At 44.4% G+C, this 14565-nt stretch overlaps 4 protein-coding genes across 4 annotated transcripts; 3 read left to right on the plus strand and 1 right to left on the minus strand.

Moving 5' to 3' along the window:
* Positions 1 to 3067: 3067 nt before the first annotated feature.
* Positions 3068 to 3581, plus strand: PtA15_13A78 (uncharacterized protein; the record flags this gene model as incomplete). The annotated part of the gene is made up of 2 exons (XM_053162757.1): positions 3068 to 3481; positions 3555 to 3581. The coding sequence occupies 2 exons, from the start codon at positions 3068 to 3070 to the stop codon at positions 3579 to 3581; spliced, it is 441 nt and encodes a 146-aa protein (XP_053026234.1).
* A 1277-nt stretch (positions 3582 to 4858) lies between these two features.
* Positions 4859 to 6213, plus strand: PtA15_13A79 (uncharacterized protein; the record flags this gene model as incomplete). The annotated part of the gene is made up of 6 exons (XM_053162758.1): positions 4859 to 4903; positions 5067 to 5089; positions 5187 to 5346; positions 5544 to 5602; positions 5756 to 5931; positions 6077 to 6213. The coding sequence occupies 6 exons, from the start codon at positions 4859 to 4861 to the stop codon at positions 6211 to 6213; spliced, it is 600 nt and encodes a 199-aa protein (XP_053026235.1).
* A 1072-nt stretch (positions 6214 to 7285) lies between these two features.
* On the plus strand, positions 7286 to 9732 carry PtA15_13A80 (uncharacterized protein; the record flags this gene model as incomplete). Its single annotated transcript, XM_053162760.1, has 8 exons — positions 7286 to 7637; positions 7712 to 7950; positions 8064 to 8156; positions 8254 to 8378; positions 8462 to 8910; positions 8990 to 9057; positions 9151 to 9408; positions 9511 to 9732. The coding sequence occupies 8 exons, from the start codon at positions 7286 to 7288 to the stop codon at positions 9730 to 9732; spliced, it is 1806 nt and encodes a 601-aa protein (XP_053026236.1).
* Positions 9733 to 10999: 1267 nt separating this feature from the next.
* On the minus strand, positions 11000 to 13391 carry PtA15_13A81 (uncharacterized protein; the record flags this gene model as incomplete). The annotated part of the gene is made up of 8 exons (XM_053162761.1): positions 11000 to 11191; positions 11273 to 11518; positions 11596 to 11663; positions 11744 to 11815; positions 11892 to 12280; positions 12345 to 12577; positions 12669 to 12767; positions 12903 to 13391. The coding sequence occupies 8 exons, from the start codon at positions 13389 to 13391 to the stop codon at positions 11000 to 11002; spliced, it is 1788 nt and encodes a 595-aa protein (XP_053026237.1).
* Between the last annotated feature and the right edge of the window lie 1174 nt (positions 13392 to 14565).

Consider the following 14565-nt stretch of genomic DNA (forward strand, 5'->3'; position numbering starts at 1 on the left):
TCTGGAAGTTGAGGAGATGGTTTGGATATTGGGTTAGACAGTGAATAGATATTGGATATATGCTGGGTACATTGCTGGAGCTGAGATAGTGTCAAATTTCATCAACTGACCTTACTATCCCACCAACAGAAATGAAATTTGAGGTGGAGGAGGCTTTTGATAATATCTAGAGATGATACCAGTGACCCTATTGCGTGTACCTGCAATCTTCTGGCTGGTAAACACCAGGCATCAGAGGGTAACCGCCAGCGGATGCAGATATCTGATATTTTGTAAAATTCAGGCAGATAAATGGGTATTTGTAGCAGGTACTAGCTATTTGTGAGATTTTTGGCCCTCCCTGCCCTAACTGGAAAGGATTCCTTTTGGCCAAGGAGGCTGTATAAACTCCTCTACCAAAAGGGATTTATAAAAGCTCTCTGACCCAAAAACATTCTTTCTGGCCTGGAAGGGTCTAGTACAACCTCTTCAATTGGAAAGGATACTTTCCATTCAAAGATTTTGTATACAATCCTTAGCCAGAAGTGATTTACTCCTAAAGATTCCCTCTTGTTGAAGAGGTTACACAACATGATTGGCAGGAGACTATTAGTATTCCTTTCACTCAAAGATGGTTTTACAACCTCCTTGGACACAAGAGGTCCTCCCAGTCAAACAGATTTTGCAACCTCTTCAAAGTTAAAGGAACCATTCTGTTTGAAGAGGTCGCAAGTCAACCTATTTGACCAGAAAAATATTTTCCAAGTAAATTTGGAAGGTACTTCTGGGCATCTTGTCCAACTGCTCCAAAAGCTAGAGGTTGACTGGAAACCCTCTTTGAACGGAATTAATACTTTTCCTTTGAATGGATTGTGGGACCTCTTTTACCAGGAGGACCCCTTCTGGGTGACTCAGTGAGGAGGTTGGAAAAGCATCATCAAGCAGAATGAGTTCTTTCTGGCTTAAAATTTTGGATAACCTCTTTGGCTCAGGAAAATCCTTTCTGACTAAGGAGTTTGTACATCCTCTTTGAACAGAAGGTATTATTCCCAATTGAAGAAGCTGTACTAGCTCCTCCTTGCCAAGAAAGGATGTTTTCTGGTCAGAGATTTTTTATAGCTCCCTTTTTTACCAAGGAATTTATAGATCCTCATTGGCCAAAAGGAATCCCTTCCATATATTCCTGGCAGTCATGGCTGCACATCAAAAAAAGGGCCAGTACCCACCAAAAATACCCAGTTATCTGCCTGAATTTCACAGAATATCATACACCCACACCTGCACCCACATCTTCTGGAGGCTACCCCCTAATGGCTGGCGGCTACCTGCCAGCAGATTTTGATGAGCTAGATTGGGGCTGAGATCTGAGATCAGCAGGCACACAGTGGTTGAGTTTGTGGAAGAACAAGGAAAGACACCTTCCATGTCTCAATTTCTCACATCAACTAGCTAACATGTGAGATGTGGTCAACATGACAGTGAAGTGTAGGTAGCACACAAAATTAAGAAAAATACATTTGATAAACTCAACACATTGCAGGTACCCGCAACAGTTTCAATGGGGCCATCTCTAGATATGATCAAAAGCTGCCAACACCTCAAAATACATTTTTGTTGGTGAGGTACTGCCTAGAAGCTAACCATGCCAGGACAGGATAATTTGATCAATGCTGTGAAATTTTGTTGCACTTTGGGGCTGGCTAAGGTGTTGGCAGTTTTGCAATGAAAACTTCCAAAATGGACCCAAAGTAGCACTCCCCTTTCCTGTGCTCTGATAAAGCCATGCAGATAAATGTAAGCTTTGGCCCCCCCAGTAAAATGTTTCAATTTTACTTTTATTTTTGTCATTTTTTTGAAAAATTGGTGTTCCAACTTGCAATTTTGTTTTATGTAATTCAACTTCAGGCTCCCAAGGACATCAAAATCTGGTCTTCCCAATGTCTGCTACTTTTTGGAGTCATAATATTAATTGTAAATATTTGAGAGTCAATTAATCAACTTCATTATCATTGGGTGACAGGTCTTGTTTCTTGCCATCTCTTTGATAACTTCTTGAAAACTGTTACTAACAAGCTTTCTGAAGTTGCCAAGGAAGTTTCTGGAGAATTCTATCTTGAAATTTGCAAATGCCACATTCAACCAGTTGATTTTGTCTTAAAATTGGCCTCCCTGGATGAATCAAAAATTACCACAATTTTTAATGTGTGTAATGTGAAATTGAAGCCGTTGGGGCTTTTCCAAGACCTATAAAAACACTTGGGACACTTATAGCTCTTTGAGCCCCCCCTCTCCCTAGCCAAGTAGAGATCCTGGACTGATATATTTTACTCACTGATCTACCCTAGCAAGCTGAAATAGAGACTTTTTGTTTTTAAAAAACTTGGGGGAAAATCAATCTCATTTCCTTTAGTTTTCTTCTAATTAAGATTCATTCTTAGCTCTTACACCATGGTTTTAGCAAAGCATCAGAGTACAGGAGTAGTTTGGGTAGAAATAAAATCTGAAATTGATGGAAGAAAGCTTGTGGGAAGGGGGGAGGTGAAAGAGGCCACATCAAAAAAAATTGGATTGATTTTGGTTAAAATTTGATAGTGTTTTTCTGGGCCAGGGGGAGAAAAACTTATAGGTCCAAAAAATTATTTGACAATGAAGAAAGCACTGGAAAACATAAGTGTTTGCAAAATATCTGTGTGGTTTCCCGGTTGAAATTTTGGTCCCTTCTTTCTGATTTGGCGGGAAGAAAACCCTTCCGTGAATCACAAGCTATAGGAGAATGGGTAGTAACATTGGTAGAGATTGTTCTACATGGCGCCCGGAGTATGTAGACTGATTCCTGCGTTTGGTGAACCAAAGTCATATGCATCAACGACTTATGCATAACTCGTGAATGTCACTGTCTGTTGAGTCTTGACAGATGGAGCTGTGTCGGTGTCCGATACACTCCCCATTCTGCGGTTCTCAATCGACGACTCGGCATACATCGTTCACCAGCTGGGAAATCGAGCTTCTTCGGGCTGTGGTCAGACGGAGGTGAGGACGATTGGGAAATTCAGAATAACTTATCAGCGAAATATCGGTTGCGTACATCATGAGGTTTCACGCCCCTTTGCACGCTCACAGACCGGTCTCACATCCCATCTTCGGCCCTACAATACATCGACCGACTCATATGATACCCACAGTCTTTCAAACTAAACAACCCATACCATCCAAACTAATTCCTGCCGATCAAATCAAACTGCCACCTTCATCATCATCATCAACAATACCACCGAAAAAACTAGCGAAGACTAAGATTAGCACTAAGATTATTCGTGGAATTTTGGATTCTGTGCAGAACGAGGTGTCCGCTTCACGTCGTCCAAACCAATCGATTCTAGCTTCGCCAATCTGGCCACAAAATTTACGTGTAGAGGATGATTGGAAAGGTCGCGGTAAATGGGGCGAAAGTAGACCTGATCACCTCGAATGGCTGGGTGTTCAAAAGAAACACAAAGACCTGGTTCGTTTCCTTGCTCAGACCATCAGTTTGGAAATTCAATTTGTTTTTGATTGGATTTGTCATTCTTTCACAGATGCTCAGTCTTCGCGCCGAACGATGATTATGTACAATGTGTCCCAAAGCTTACGGATCGAGTTTGACCCACCTATCACCAAGTGGTCGACGTCGCGCTTGCCTGTTTTCCTTTCCTCGAGTCGACAAATAGTAGAGAAATAAAGAGGCTTCGGCCTGCCGCGCCGGGCCAAGATTCTTAGTTTTCACTAAAAGTGTGTCCCAACCCGGTCCAAACCCGTTCGGACTTGAGCCGCCCATCGGCCACCCGACCCAATTCGTATTATCAATTTTTCGCCAAAAACACAAGTGCCTCATTACAATGCGATTCCCTGTGGGAAAGTGAAGTTACTAGTGCCGACCAAGGTACCGAAAAGTAGCAGCCCGCCTTTACGGTACGGGAAGGCCAACTTTTTGACAAATGTCCCTCCCTCCTAGTTACCCTGAGTGGTGAAACACTAGTCGCAGGGTACCGGAGGGAGGGAGGCCTTGGTGAAACGCTCGTCGCATGCCGCCGACCCTTTCGCTGGTAGGGTTGCCGTAAACTCAAATCAATACCGTTGGCGGTACATCTGGCAGGAGTACTTGAATCACGGGGGAATGCTTGAATCACTAAAGTCCCGAAGTTCCAGCCGGTCGATCTGATGGCACAAAGCGACCGGGCCCAAATGCAATAGCCCCGGGCAGCGTTGGTATCCGAGGTCGACAGTGACCACTTTAAAAACAGGGAATGAAGGAATGGTTCCGATTACATGACCCTTCATGGTCTCGAAGGCCCACCCCTTGACGTGCCAAGTCGCCCAATGGTGTTGCTGGGTAGACTGGCCCAGACATTGCCCAGCGCATCTACCTGACCTGAATTTATGATGTCATTCAAACGCCTGAAAGCCTCGACAGGTTGTTTAGCACGAGTACTTGAACCCTTTTTTCTGTTCTCCTTTGATGCTGCGTCAGAAAGAAAGGTCTTGAGGATCTTTCAAGTCCTCCCCCTGTCGCTCAATCCTCCGTTGACACCACAAAGATCCTTGACGCTTCGTCCCCGTCCCTTGAGGGCCTTCCATCCAGGTTATTCTCATCGATTCATTGCATTTTCGCGCTTGAATAACAGTTTGCGGGCCATTCTGTTCGCCTTGTCCGAAATTCTTTCAGCATAGGCTGACAGCATACCTTTCCTCTCTACTCCTAGTAGATTTTCTGAAAAATTGATCTCTGTCATGGCTTATAAAGCACTTAGCATTAGAACGCCCCTGACATTTCTTTTATTCTGCTGCTTACTCACCTTGATAAATCTCCCGACTGCGAGTGGCTCAAACGTCGCGCATCACCATGCCAGGACCTCAGGCTCTAATTCGAGGCTCAAAAAAAGAACTTGTAAGCCAAGGGAAAGCAGCGGTGTCCCAGCACTTTCAGAAACGTATTCTGGCGAAGGCACATACCATGTAAGCGATTCTGGTTCATTTAGTAGAAAATTTACATGCAAATTGAAGAGAAAACCTCCATGTTTGATTATTCAAATGCACTGGAATCCTTTTAGCCGACCGGTGGGGGTGGTGGCAAGTGAGTGACCAAGAATCATTTATAAGAAATACTCTTGCAATTTTCAAGCAGAAAAACTCACGCTGTCAAAATCTATTTGTGTGCATATTATTCTCAGCTGTGCTTTTACAAAATGGCCTGTCCCCAAGGATTACGGCCCCGTGGCAATTGCCGCAAATCGATGGAATTCGGCTCAAGCCTGTGGCGCTTGTCTTGAAATTAAGGGGCCTGGTGGTACATTCAAAGGTATAGTCAACGACCAATGCGCTTCCGGTTCCGTGAGTCCATTAGATTTCAGATGATTCCAGTGTCTTTCTGCATTTTCTCCATCTTGGGTTTACTAGCTTGTCCCGGGCTTTCTAACGTGGAAAAAGCAGTCCTGACATATTTCAATTGACTCTGTATTCTGATCAAACCAAAAACAATATGATCATCACACAAAAGTGTAAACCAAATGGACTTGACCTAGACGTAGATATATGGAATAAAGTTAGCCGCAACCAACAGCCAGGAATCATTCAAATTCAATGGTCAGTGGGTTTTTTGCCGTTTTTCTGAATCGTCGTTTGGTATTTCAAGCTTGGATATGTGCATGGATTACTTGCATCAATCCCAACAAGGAAAATCTGATTTCATTTCCCTTTTTTTGCTTCTGTGAAACTGGCAAAAAATAAAAAACGCAAACAGGAAATTTATTCCTTGTGGATTCTCAAAGCCAATCCTTTTCATGAATAAGACTGGAGTGAGCAAATATTGGAATTCGATTCAAGTCCAAGGTGCCAATACGCCCTTGAAAGCCTTAGAAGTATCAACAGGAGGAGGCTCGTTCACCCCTCTAGAGCTACAATCAAACTCAAATTATTGTGAGTTTTCTCCCGATTGTATTTATCCTGAGGGCTTATTTTCTCTCATTGGCGTGGACAGCCCAGCTTATAATATTGGAGTGAAAAACTGATTGATAAATTCGGATTTATGGAAATCTAAATCAATATGTTTACGAGCATCTAGATCAACCAAAGGATGGTAAAGGCTTGGGGACAACAGCCGATATCAGAGTTACATGTTTGTCCGGCAAGCAGTTTGTTACAAAAAATGTTGACTTGGCAACCCCTGAATCACCCAAACCAGCATCCGGAAACTGTTGAAATATCAAAAACGCAATAGCACCTTTCGAGATTTTCTTCAGTGAGTGCGGCAGCGATTACAAACAAATCATCATCCATAGCCTTTGATTTTCAAATTTTCTCCTTCCGCAGATATCTTACAAAAGTAAAAAGAACAGACTCTTATGTCCTCAAGAAATAAATGCATTAGAAGTAGAATTTTTCTTCCAATTGTGGTGCCATCGCACTTTGTTGTAAGTACATATACCCTTGTTCCCATGTAAAAAAAACATTTGTAAGAAAAAAACACAAGAGACCCCCTTTCCTCTCTCCGGTTTATCCAACTGGAAGTTCTAAATACGTAGCTGGGATTAAATTGTACTGTACCTTGGTTGGATTATGCTGCGGCTCCTTTGCTCCTGTGTGATGTGAGACCTACATATGTACATATTATGCTACAACAGCTACAACTACTGTGACTGACCCAAAAAAAAGGACTCTTTGGAACAACTTCAAGCAAGGCCAGTTTGATAGTTTTTCACGGGCCTAGAAGGTTTCGAGCTCCCTACGTACATACACTATAGCCCCCCCCCCCCCCCCCCCGCCCGATCGGACTCGGACGGTCTCTGTGAGTCTGTAGTCGACAGACTATGTAAGGTATTGGACCCTGGCGGCGCCCACCGGTTGGGGTCATTCTCCGTCCTCGAAATTTACCGGCAGTGAATTTTTAAGAAATGGGGGTTAAAAAAGGAACTGTAGCAACGGCGCTGGGTTGCTCCTGTCGTCGGATCCGAATTCTGAGGAACTTCGGTCGTAGTACAATTCCTGCCGTGAAATCAGCGGGATCTGATGAAAAAATTCGTAGTAGTGTAGTCTCCCCTGGGCGGTCAAGCCTCTGCAGATCATTGTCGGCTCTGAGGGGGTCAAAAAATCTACAGAAAACGGCGAGGGGCTGGTTGGTGGTTGGTTCGCCCCTGGCATAAGCCGGCGGACTTGTGGAAGGCTGCAGTCATGGGCCGTGGGGGATTAGAAAAGCCATTAAAAATTAGTATACCCGGACATCTTGCGGCTCTGAAGAAAATCTGGGTTAAGATCATCGATTTTAGATTAAACAATGAGCTTATTTAAACATCTTACAGCTCTGATATTCTTATGGCTCGAAGTCACCAGGCCTTCCTCAGGCAAACTAACTTACGCGCCGACCAAGGTGGAGTGTCCGACGGATTTTGGGATACGACAAGGACGGGAATCGATAGGAATTGGCGAAAGTGTATACCAAGAGGGAAGGAGAACCAACGTTTTGCCCGATGCGTATCAAAAATACTTGGATAACCTGAACGCTTTCATCGCTTCAAGCCAAGATGAGACATTAGTCCTTCCCAGCTATGTTACTCGGATACTTTCTTCAAGAAACGAAGCAGAATTGCCAAGACTTTCTATAGCAGTCGGTGGAGGTGCTTATCGAGGTAAAATACGCATGTTTTTTTTTTCTGTATTCTGGATCCCTTATCAATAACATTCTTTGAGTGTCTTCTTGTAGGGGCAATCTTCGCGGCCGGCATCCTGAACACGTTGGATGGGAGAAATGTCAGTTCCGTTGGCACTGGGATCGGAGGTCTTTTGCAAACTGCAGATTACATTACTGGACTCAGTGGGAGCGCCTGGCTTGTGGTCTCGTGGGCTGAGTCTGAGCTGGCGCCCTTCTATGATCTCGTACTCGGCGGCACGGGTAGCTCAAGCCGGAGATCAGGTTGGTTCACCCAATACGGCCTTTTTGATGTACGTCCCCTTGCTGCTAATATTGTATCCTCATTGATTTTACCCTTGCTGAAAGTAAGTCAAATGTCTATACTCAGCCAACGGCAAGTTTGAAAACTAAATGCTTTGCAGAGCACTTGAAAAAATTCTTGTTGGGAACAAAATATTGGTCAAAAATACTGGACCAAGTAATTGAGAAAGGTCTTGCGGGCTTCCCGATTAGTTTGGTAAGTGGTTTTTAATGTCAAAAAGTAGATTTGAAGTTGAGTTGAATGCTGACCGGGTTCCCGTTATCTACACCAACCTGGGTGGAGTTTTTCAAAGGTGGATTTGTGGGGACGGGTTCTGAGCTACCATTTTTTATCTGGCGTAGAAAAACCATCACCTGAATTCTTCGAAGGAAACTTTTCACAAGGTCTCAACGAGTCATTTTCCGGATTTCTTGAGTAGTGAGTATAACATTTTCTTTTCACGGGATTCGGAACTCATTGCCATTTCGGGTATGTGATGTGCACCTTGGACGATCTGGCAGTCCAAGCTTTAAGAACTATTCCCAGCCATACCCGATCATCACCACTCTCCCGCTGAGTCAGATCAACCCTGGAGAATTTCCAAGCCCACCTACGTCGACTCAATATGAAATTTCGCCACATGAGTTCGGCAGTTACGACCCTGTGCTCTCTGCCTTCGTATCTACAAAACATTTAGGCACACGAATGTACTCCGGGAAGCCTATAGATCCCAAAAGATGTGCTCTAGATTTTGACAATGCGGGCTTCCTCATGGGAGTCTCCTCCAACCTCTTCCCTGCATACAGAATCCTTGCTCGCGCCTTCTTTAATCTTACTGTTCCTCTGAGCAAGTATACCCCCCACTCAATCAATGCCATAATTCCTAATCCTTTCTTGGGCTTAGGGACTGACGATTTCCTCCAAAGAACTGACGAAGATTTGGAGCTTGTCGACGGTGGCTTTGGGAATGGCGAGTGATTGTTTCAATCAGAACCTTTTGGGGTCAGTTGAAAGTATGCTTATCCCTGCTTGCCATCAAAATTTGGCAGAAGTCACGCCGTATGCACCGTTATTAGTTGGCGCTCGAGGGGTTGAGGTCATTTTTGCTATTGATGGGGTAAAGTAACATCTGCTTCAGCTCAATTATTACCAGGATAGGTTATCTGAACAAACATACGCGGGCATCGATGGATTCTTTTATACTTTATAGACCAGCGACTCTGAAAATTACGCCAATGGGAGTTCAATCATCCGAACTGCTGCGCGAGTAGCCCAACTTCCAAACGCCTATAAATTCCCACAAGTTCCTTCAAACGTCTCAACTTATACCACCGAAGGCCTGGTCCGCCGTCCTACGTTTTTTGGCTGCGACGAGCCAATAGACGTGCCACTAGTCATCTGGGTCGCCAATTCACCTCCAATCGATCAATCGACCGGACTCACCAACACCTCGACTGTCCAACTATCAGTTAAGGATATTTCTTCACATGCTGCAATCAAGCTATAACTGATCTTTTTCAACTGTTACACATCTTTCTGGATTTAAACAAATTCATTTTGCCTTCAACAGTACCCCTCTAACCAGACTCGGGCAATGATGAACCAGGCCATTGACACTTCTCTAAGAGGATTTCCTCCACAAGATCTGATTAAAAAGAACATCTACCGAGATCCATTGTGGCCGATTTGCTTGTCATGTGCTGTTACCGACAGAGCTCGTGCCAAACAAAATCTGGATCGAACAGGTCTATGCCAAGACTGCTTCACCCGTTATTGTTGGCAAAAATCTTGAATTTCTCAAACTGTGGTAGAAACATTTAATTGGTATTTTCAAGCCAACTAGCATTATTAAATATCTCAAAAAATATAGAACAAAACGCCATCAATGGGTTTTTAAACTCAACATTCTGACTGGAAATCCTGGAACAATATTATTTTCTATGAAAAAATTAAGATCTCCAACAAGTTTGCGCTTAACACTCCTATAATAAATCAAATTCTGATTGTTAAATATAACTGCTTTTCGACTATTCTTACAAGTTGTCATGGACTTTTGGCAAGGCTTGAGCCCACACAAATTAAAAAGAATATGCATGCGTAGTTGGGATCAAGTTTGTTGTTTTCAAAGAAGATTTTGATTTTGAAAAGCACAATTGAAACATGGAAAAAACTTCCAAACATCCATAAGCGTGAATTGAATCTGGGAATCTCATCAGGAAGCTGAAATACTTTCCGGTTCTTGCTTGGTCTATCTGTTCAATGAATTTTGTAGGCAATTATTGTGAGATTACTAGCCAAGGTGAACAACACCGTCCTCATAAATTGAGGAGGGTGTCGGGTAAGCTAAGCGAACTAGATTCCGCAGTCCAAAGCTGTGCCGCGGAGAATGACAATACTGATTGCATCGAAATGATGAATACAGTTTCTGCATCCGCGAGCCGCAAAAACCGACACATGGAGAATCCCGGTCAGATACCTTTAGCAGAGAGAATCTCAGCTAACACCGAAGGTGAGTAGCGAGTTCAATCACTAGGTGGCAGAGATGTTCAGCTAAAAGCTTTATTCCTTTCTGTAGTCAAGGACGCACAGGAAAAGACCGAACAAACCATCAAATCTTCTCAAAGAGAAGAAACGGAAAAAGGTGAGTTAGCGAGTGTAACACTACGTTTAAAAGAAACAAAAGGCTGAAGGAGTTGTAACTATGTTGATCTCTAGCAGACGCCGTTGCGCAACTCCTACGCCGTTTCGCCGAAGCTAAATGAGCCGGATAATAAGAGACAAACTCTCTATCCAAGTAAGACAAAGAGATTATCCTAATCCTTGCGCAGCAAGAGCTAACGCGGAGTGTGCGTCTCTACAGTTTGCTACCAGCAAACAGGAAGACTATCTTCAGTCTGATTCCATAAAGGAATTCATTTTCATCTTATAAAAGTAGACAGCGGTCACTTGTTCCGCTCTTAGGTAACTCTCCTTTTCTATTAATGTTCTAACACTTGTAATTAGATTTTATACATGTTAATCTAATTACAAGCTCTTAGTCCTTGAAGTTCTTTCAATTATCACACTGAATGGAAACAATAACGCTGAAAGCAATCAGAACAGAGACCCTGACGCTGGACTTCTAATCTTCCTCTACTGCGATCAACAAGGGCACAGGCCAAACAACCGGACCAAATAGGATCGTTGGATATTCCACGAGTGGCAAGCTTTGTGCCACCTTCGATAAGAGACAAGGCACGGTATTGTGATACCTGTTCCATGGAGCGAAAGTACAACATTATCAGTTTTTCACAGAAAAAAGGGATCATTGATTGGGTGATCATGGGGCATACTTCGAGTGAAGCGGTTGGTAAGTTAGTCGCTGTTGCTGACCCGTCCGTCGGGGGTGAGTTGGGGATGTAAATAACTAGAGGAACTTCAGGTTCGTCACATCCAAAAATCGTGGGCTGGGTGATATTAATCTGGGATAGCTTTTCCGGAATACGGGGAAACGGGTATGCCTCATTAGGGAATAACTTTGAACGAGCTGATGTCACCTTGAGTGACGTTCCATCAGGCCATCCATTGGCATCGTCGCTCTTCGTGTTTTCAAGGGTTCAGATACATAACGAGTCAACCAGTCATTCTTCTGGAGAGTTAAGCCAGAGCCACATACAGCGTCGAAGGCTACTATGACGTCGACTTCCCGAGCTGGAACTAGCAGAGGAGCAAACGGAATGTTTTCTTTTATGCACAGGTAACAGTTTCAACCAGAATATGAGTCTTCGTGAGCGTGAAAAAAGGCAGAGAAGGTTTCCGCATACCACCTCCAAAAGAGCCATCCATCAAGCTCAAAGTTTTACTTTTTCGATCCAGATATTCGGCTGTACCCAAACCTGAGTAGTTCGAAAAAGTCAATCGAAGCAAACGGCACGGATAATTCACCAGCGCACGTAATCTAGAATCACTAACCATAAAATGGATTCGGAATTAATGAAAGCACTCCCTTCAGTGCCGGTAGGAACGGACGATAGGATTTAGGCTGGAAAAGAGTTGCAAACGCATCGTATTTTCGAAAGATATTGGAAGAAGCAGCTACTAGAAAGCCTAGGTTATCAAATTGGTTTACGCATCCTTTTGCTTTAGACGGTTGTCCGTTTTCGAGCGAGCTTCCTAGGTAGGCTGTGTCGATGAAACTGGCCAGGTTAGGGTCCCAAGAGCCGGATTCGTACATGTTGAATTCGTACTGATTGTTGCTGAGCGGTACCGCATCCCCTCTCTGGACTATTGGACCCTGCCCAGGCGACTCCGCAACTGATGTAATGATAGGGAAAGGCTGAGAGTAGCTCCTTATTGATTCTCTGCAAGGATGAACGAGCTGTTGGCATTTATGTTTCAGTTCGACTGCGTAAGACACCGACTTACTGCGTTGCTAAATCAGAAAGGCTTTGCTCAAGTCCGTGTTCGGCTTGAGGGTCAAAGAAATTGTCTCTGGTCGTTCCACTAACAAAGTGATATGCCAGAATACGGGAGTAGATATCGCCTAACGTGACGTCAAATCCTGCAAGCGCTTTTTGGCTCACTTGAAAGCCTAAAGTCGACCACCACTTGGTGTCTAAGAAAATGGGATTTTCCAAAATCCTGTTTAAGCCTGCGGGCTGATTTGACCCCCGAGTTTTTCGGTTAGTAATTGAGGATCACAATACTGAGATAAAACCATCATCATCATGTTTGCATCATGGGACTTACAGCCACAAAATCCATGTCAGCCAGCCAGCCTTCAGTTTCATCAGTGATGGAGCCTAGGGTAAGGTCATAAATGCCAGGAAAGTTGGCTTGTGACATTGACTGGAGTAAGTGGCAAGAAGACGCCAGGCATAAGACTTTTCAGCTCAAAACATGTCGCTGTGCCGCTCGAATGGCGGGCGATTCCGCCGGAGCACCACATGAGCGAAACAGGAAAGGAAGACAGAATCCGCACACCATCACCAAGCAAGCCCCGCCGCTTAGACCGGTTAGGTAATCCATAGCCTGGAGGAGACCGCCAGTGCCTCTGCTCGCAGAGGTCTGGTTTCTACCATCCAGCGCGTTCAGAATACCCGCTCCAACAAAGCTTGCACGTAAGCCGCCACCGGAAAGTGCGCCAGAGACTCTCGGGAGGTGATCGGATGGGCCGAGGAGAATACTCTTGACATATTCCGGAAGACGAGCTCGGTTACGCCGCACAGAGGATTCCACGTTTCTCCAGTATTCCCGGTAAGCCTCCGGCACTGCCTTTTTCCGCCGCTCTTCTATATATAACGACTCTTTCGCTCCCAAAGCTTGGTTTCCAGATGCAACGGTACCTGCTGTGCGTATTAAAGAAGTAGCTGGGCAGTCTGCATTCTGGGGAGCGTAGGTTTGACCTTGGCCAAGACTGTAAGTCGAAAAGAAGATATTTAAAAGGTATAGGAATTCCAGAAGAAACTTCATTAGAAAACGACTTGAAATCTCTCTTAAATTAAAGAGAAGGAGGACAAGCTGGAGATAGGGGATGAATGTGTTGTAAGTTGAAATTCACAGAGACCGCCTATCATGTCGATCCAAAAGCCTGGTCACGAAGTAACTCAACTTAAATGAAACTTGAGAGCTCCCAGAAGCTCGTATGGACCTTCAGCACGGGTGTCGCGGAGCGGAAATGCACTGGGGTGTCACCCGGCTGATTTTCACCTCTAGACTCTATCGAAGTGGATAATTAAGTAACCGGATTGAAGTTCATTGTGGTTTGAAAACCCCCTATCAGAGCTGATTGCGCATATGTGGAGTGATTTCTCGTGCAGAATCGCAGATTGTCGCTTGGCGCGCTGGAAGAAAGTTGCAACTTCCTAGTTGTAACCCAGAATTGTGCGTGAACAACTCACGTACATTGTATTTATGTACGTCAACGGGGTAGACTGACCAGTATAACATCCAAGTTCCAGGGCATCATCAGGTATGAGCAGAGTTGAATCAGTCAGAAGTATACACACGAAAACAAGCTGCACAAGGGCTGACAAGGGTCCAAGGCGGGGGCACAGAGTCAGGCTCCCAGGGGCCTGAAGATCTTCTTCGTGATGGATTGCAGAGTTTGTACTGTGGATGTAAATATTTATTTTGTCAGATTCTCCCCTACTTCACGGACAAGCAAGGTCCAATGAAGTTGCAAAGTGAAAATACAAAGATGACGATCATTAGCTCGAAACCTGTTGCAGATAGTGAGTGGCCAATTCTCCACGTGGTACGGGAGGTATTCTGTAAGTCATGATTTATATGTCGGCGCCGTCGGGAGCGCATTGATTTTCATGAAGCAGACTCCGGAGGAATAAAACTCGATGATTAGCGGGGCCAGTAGAGCCAGTAGCCAGTAGCTCTTTGGACTGGCAGTCTGGCAAGGTCTGGCAAGTTGACTTGAAGTTGTGCTCGTGGATGTTTATGTACAGACTTTCAGTATCATCCTGGCCGCTCTTACCTTCTCCACACGACGTCGCTTGTTCTGTTTCACAAGGCTACAAAAATTTAAATGTGTCTCTTCTCATCGGGCCTACCAGCACTGAAGACTACATAGCGCGGTGCGGTTAATTTGATACCCCCAATAAAATAAATGCTCAGAATCAGATGCTTCACAATT

This window comes from Puccinia triticina, chromosome 13A, assembly GCF_026914185.1.
Source record: "Puccinia triticina chromosome 13A, complete sequence".
Classification (NCBI taxonomy): Eukaryota; Fungi; Basidiomycota; class Pucciniomycetes; order Pucciniales; family Pucciniaceae; genus Puccinia; species Puccinia triticina.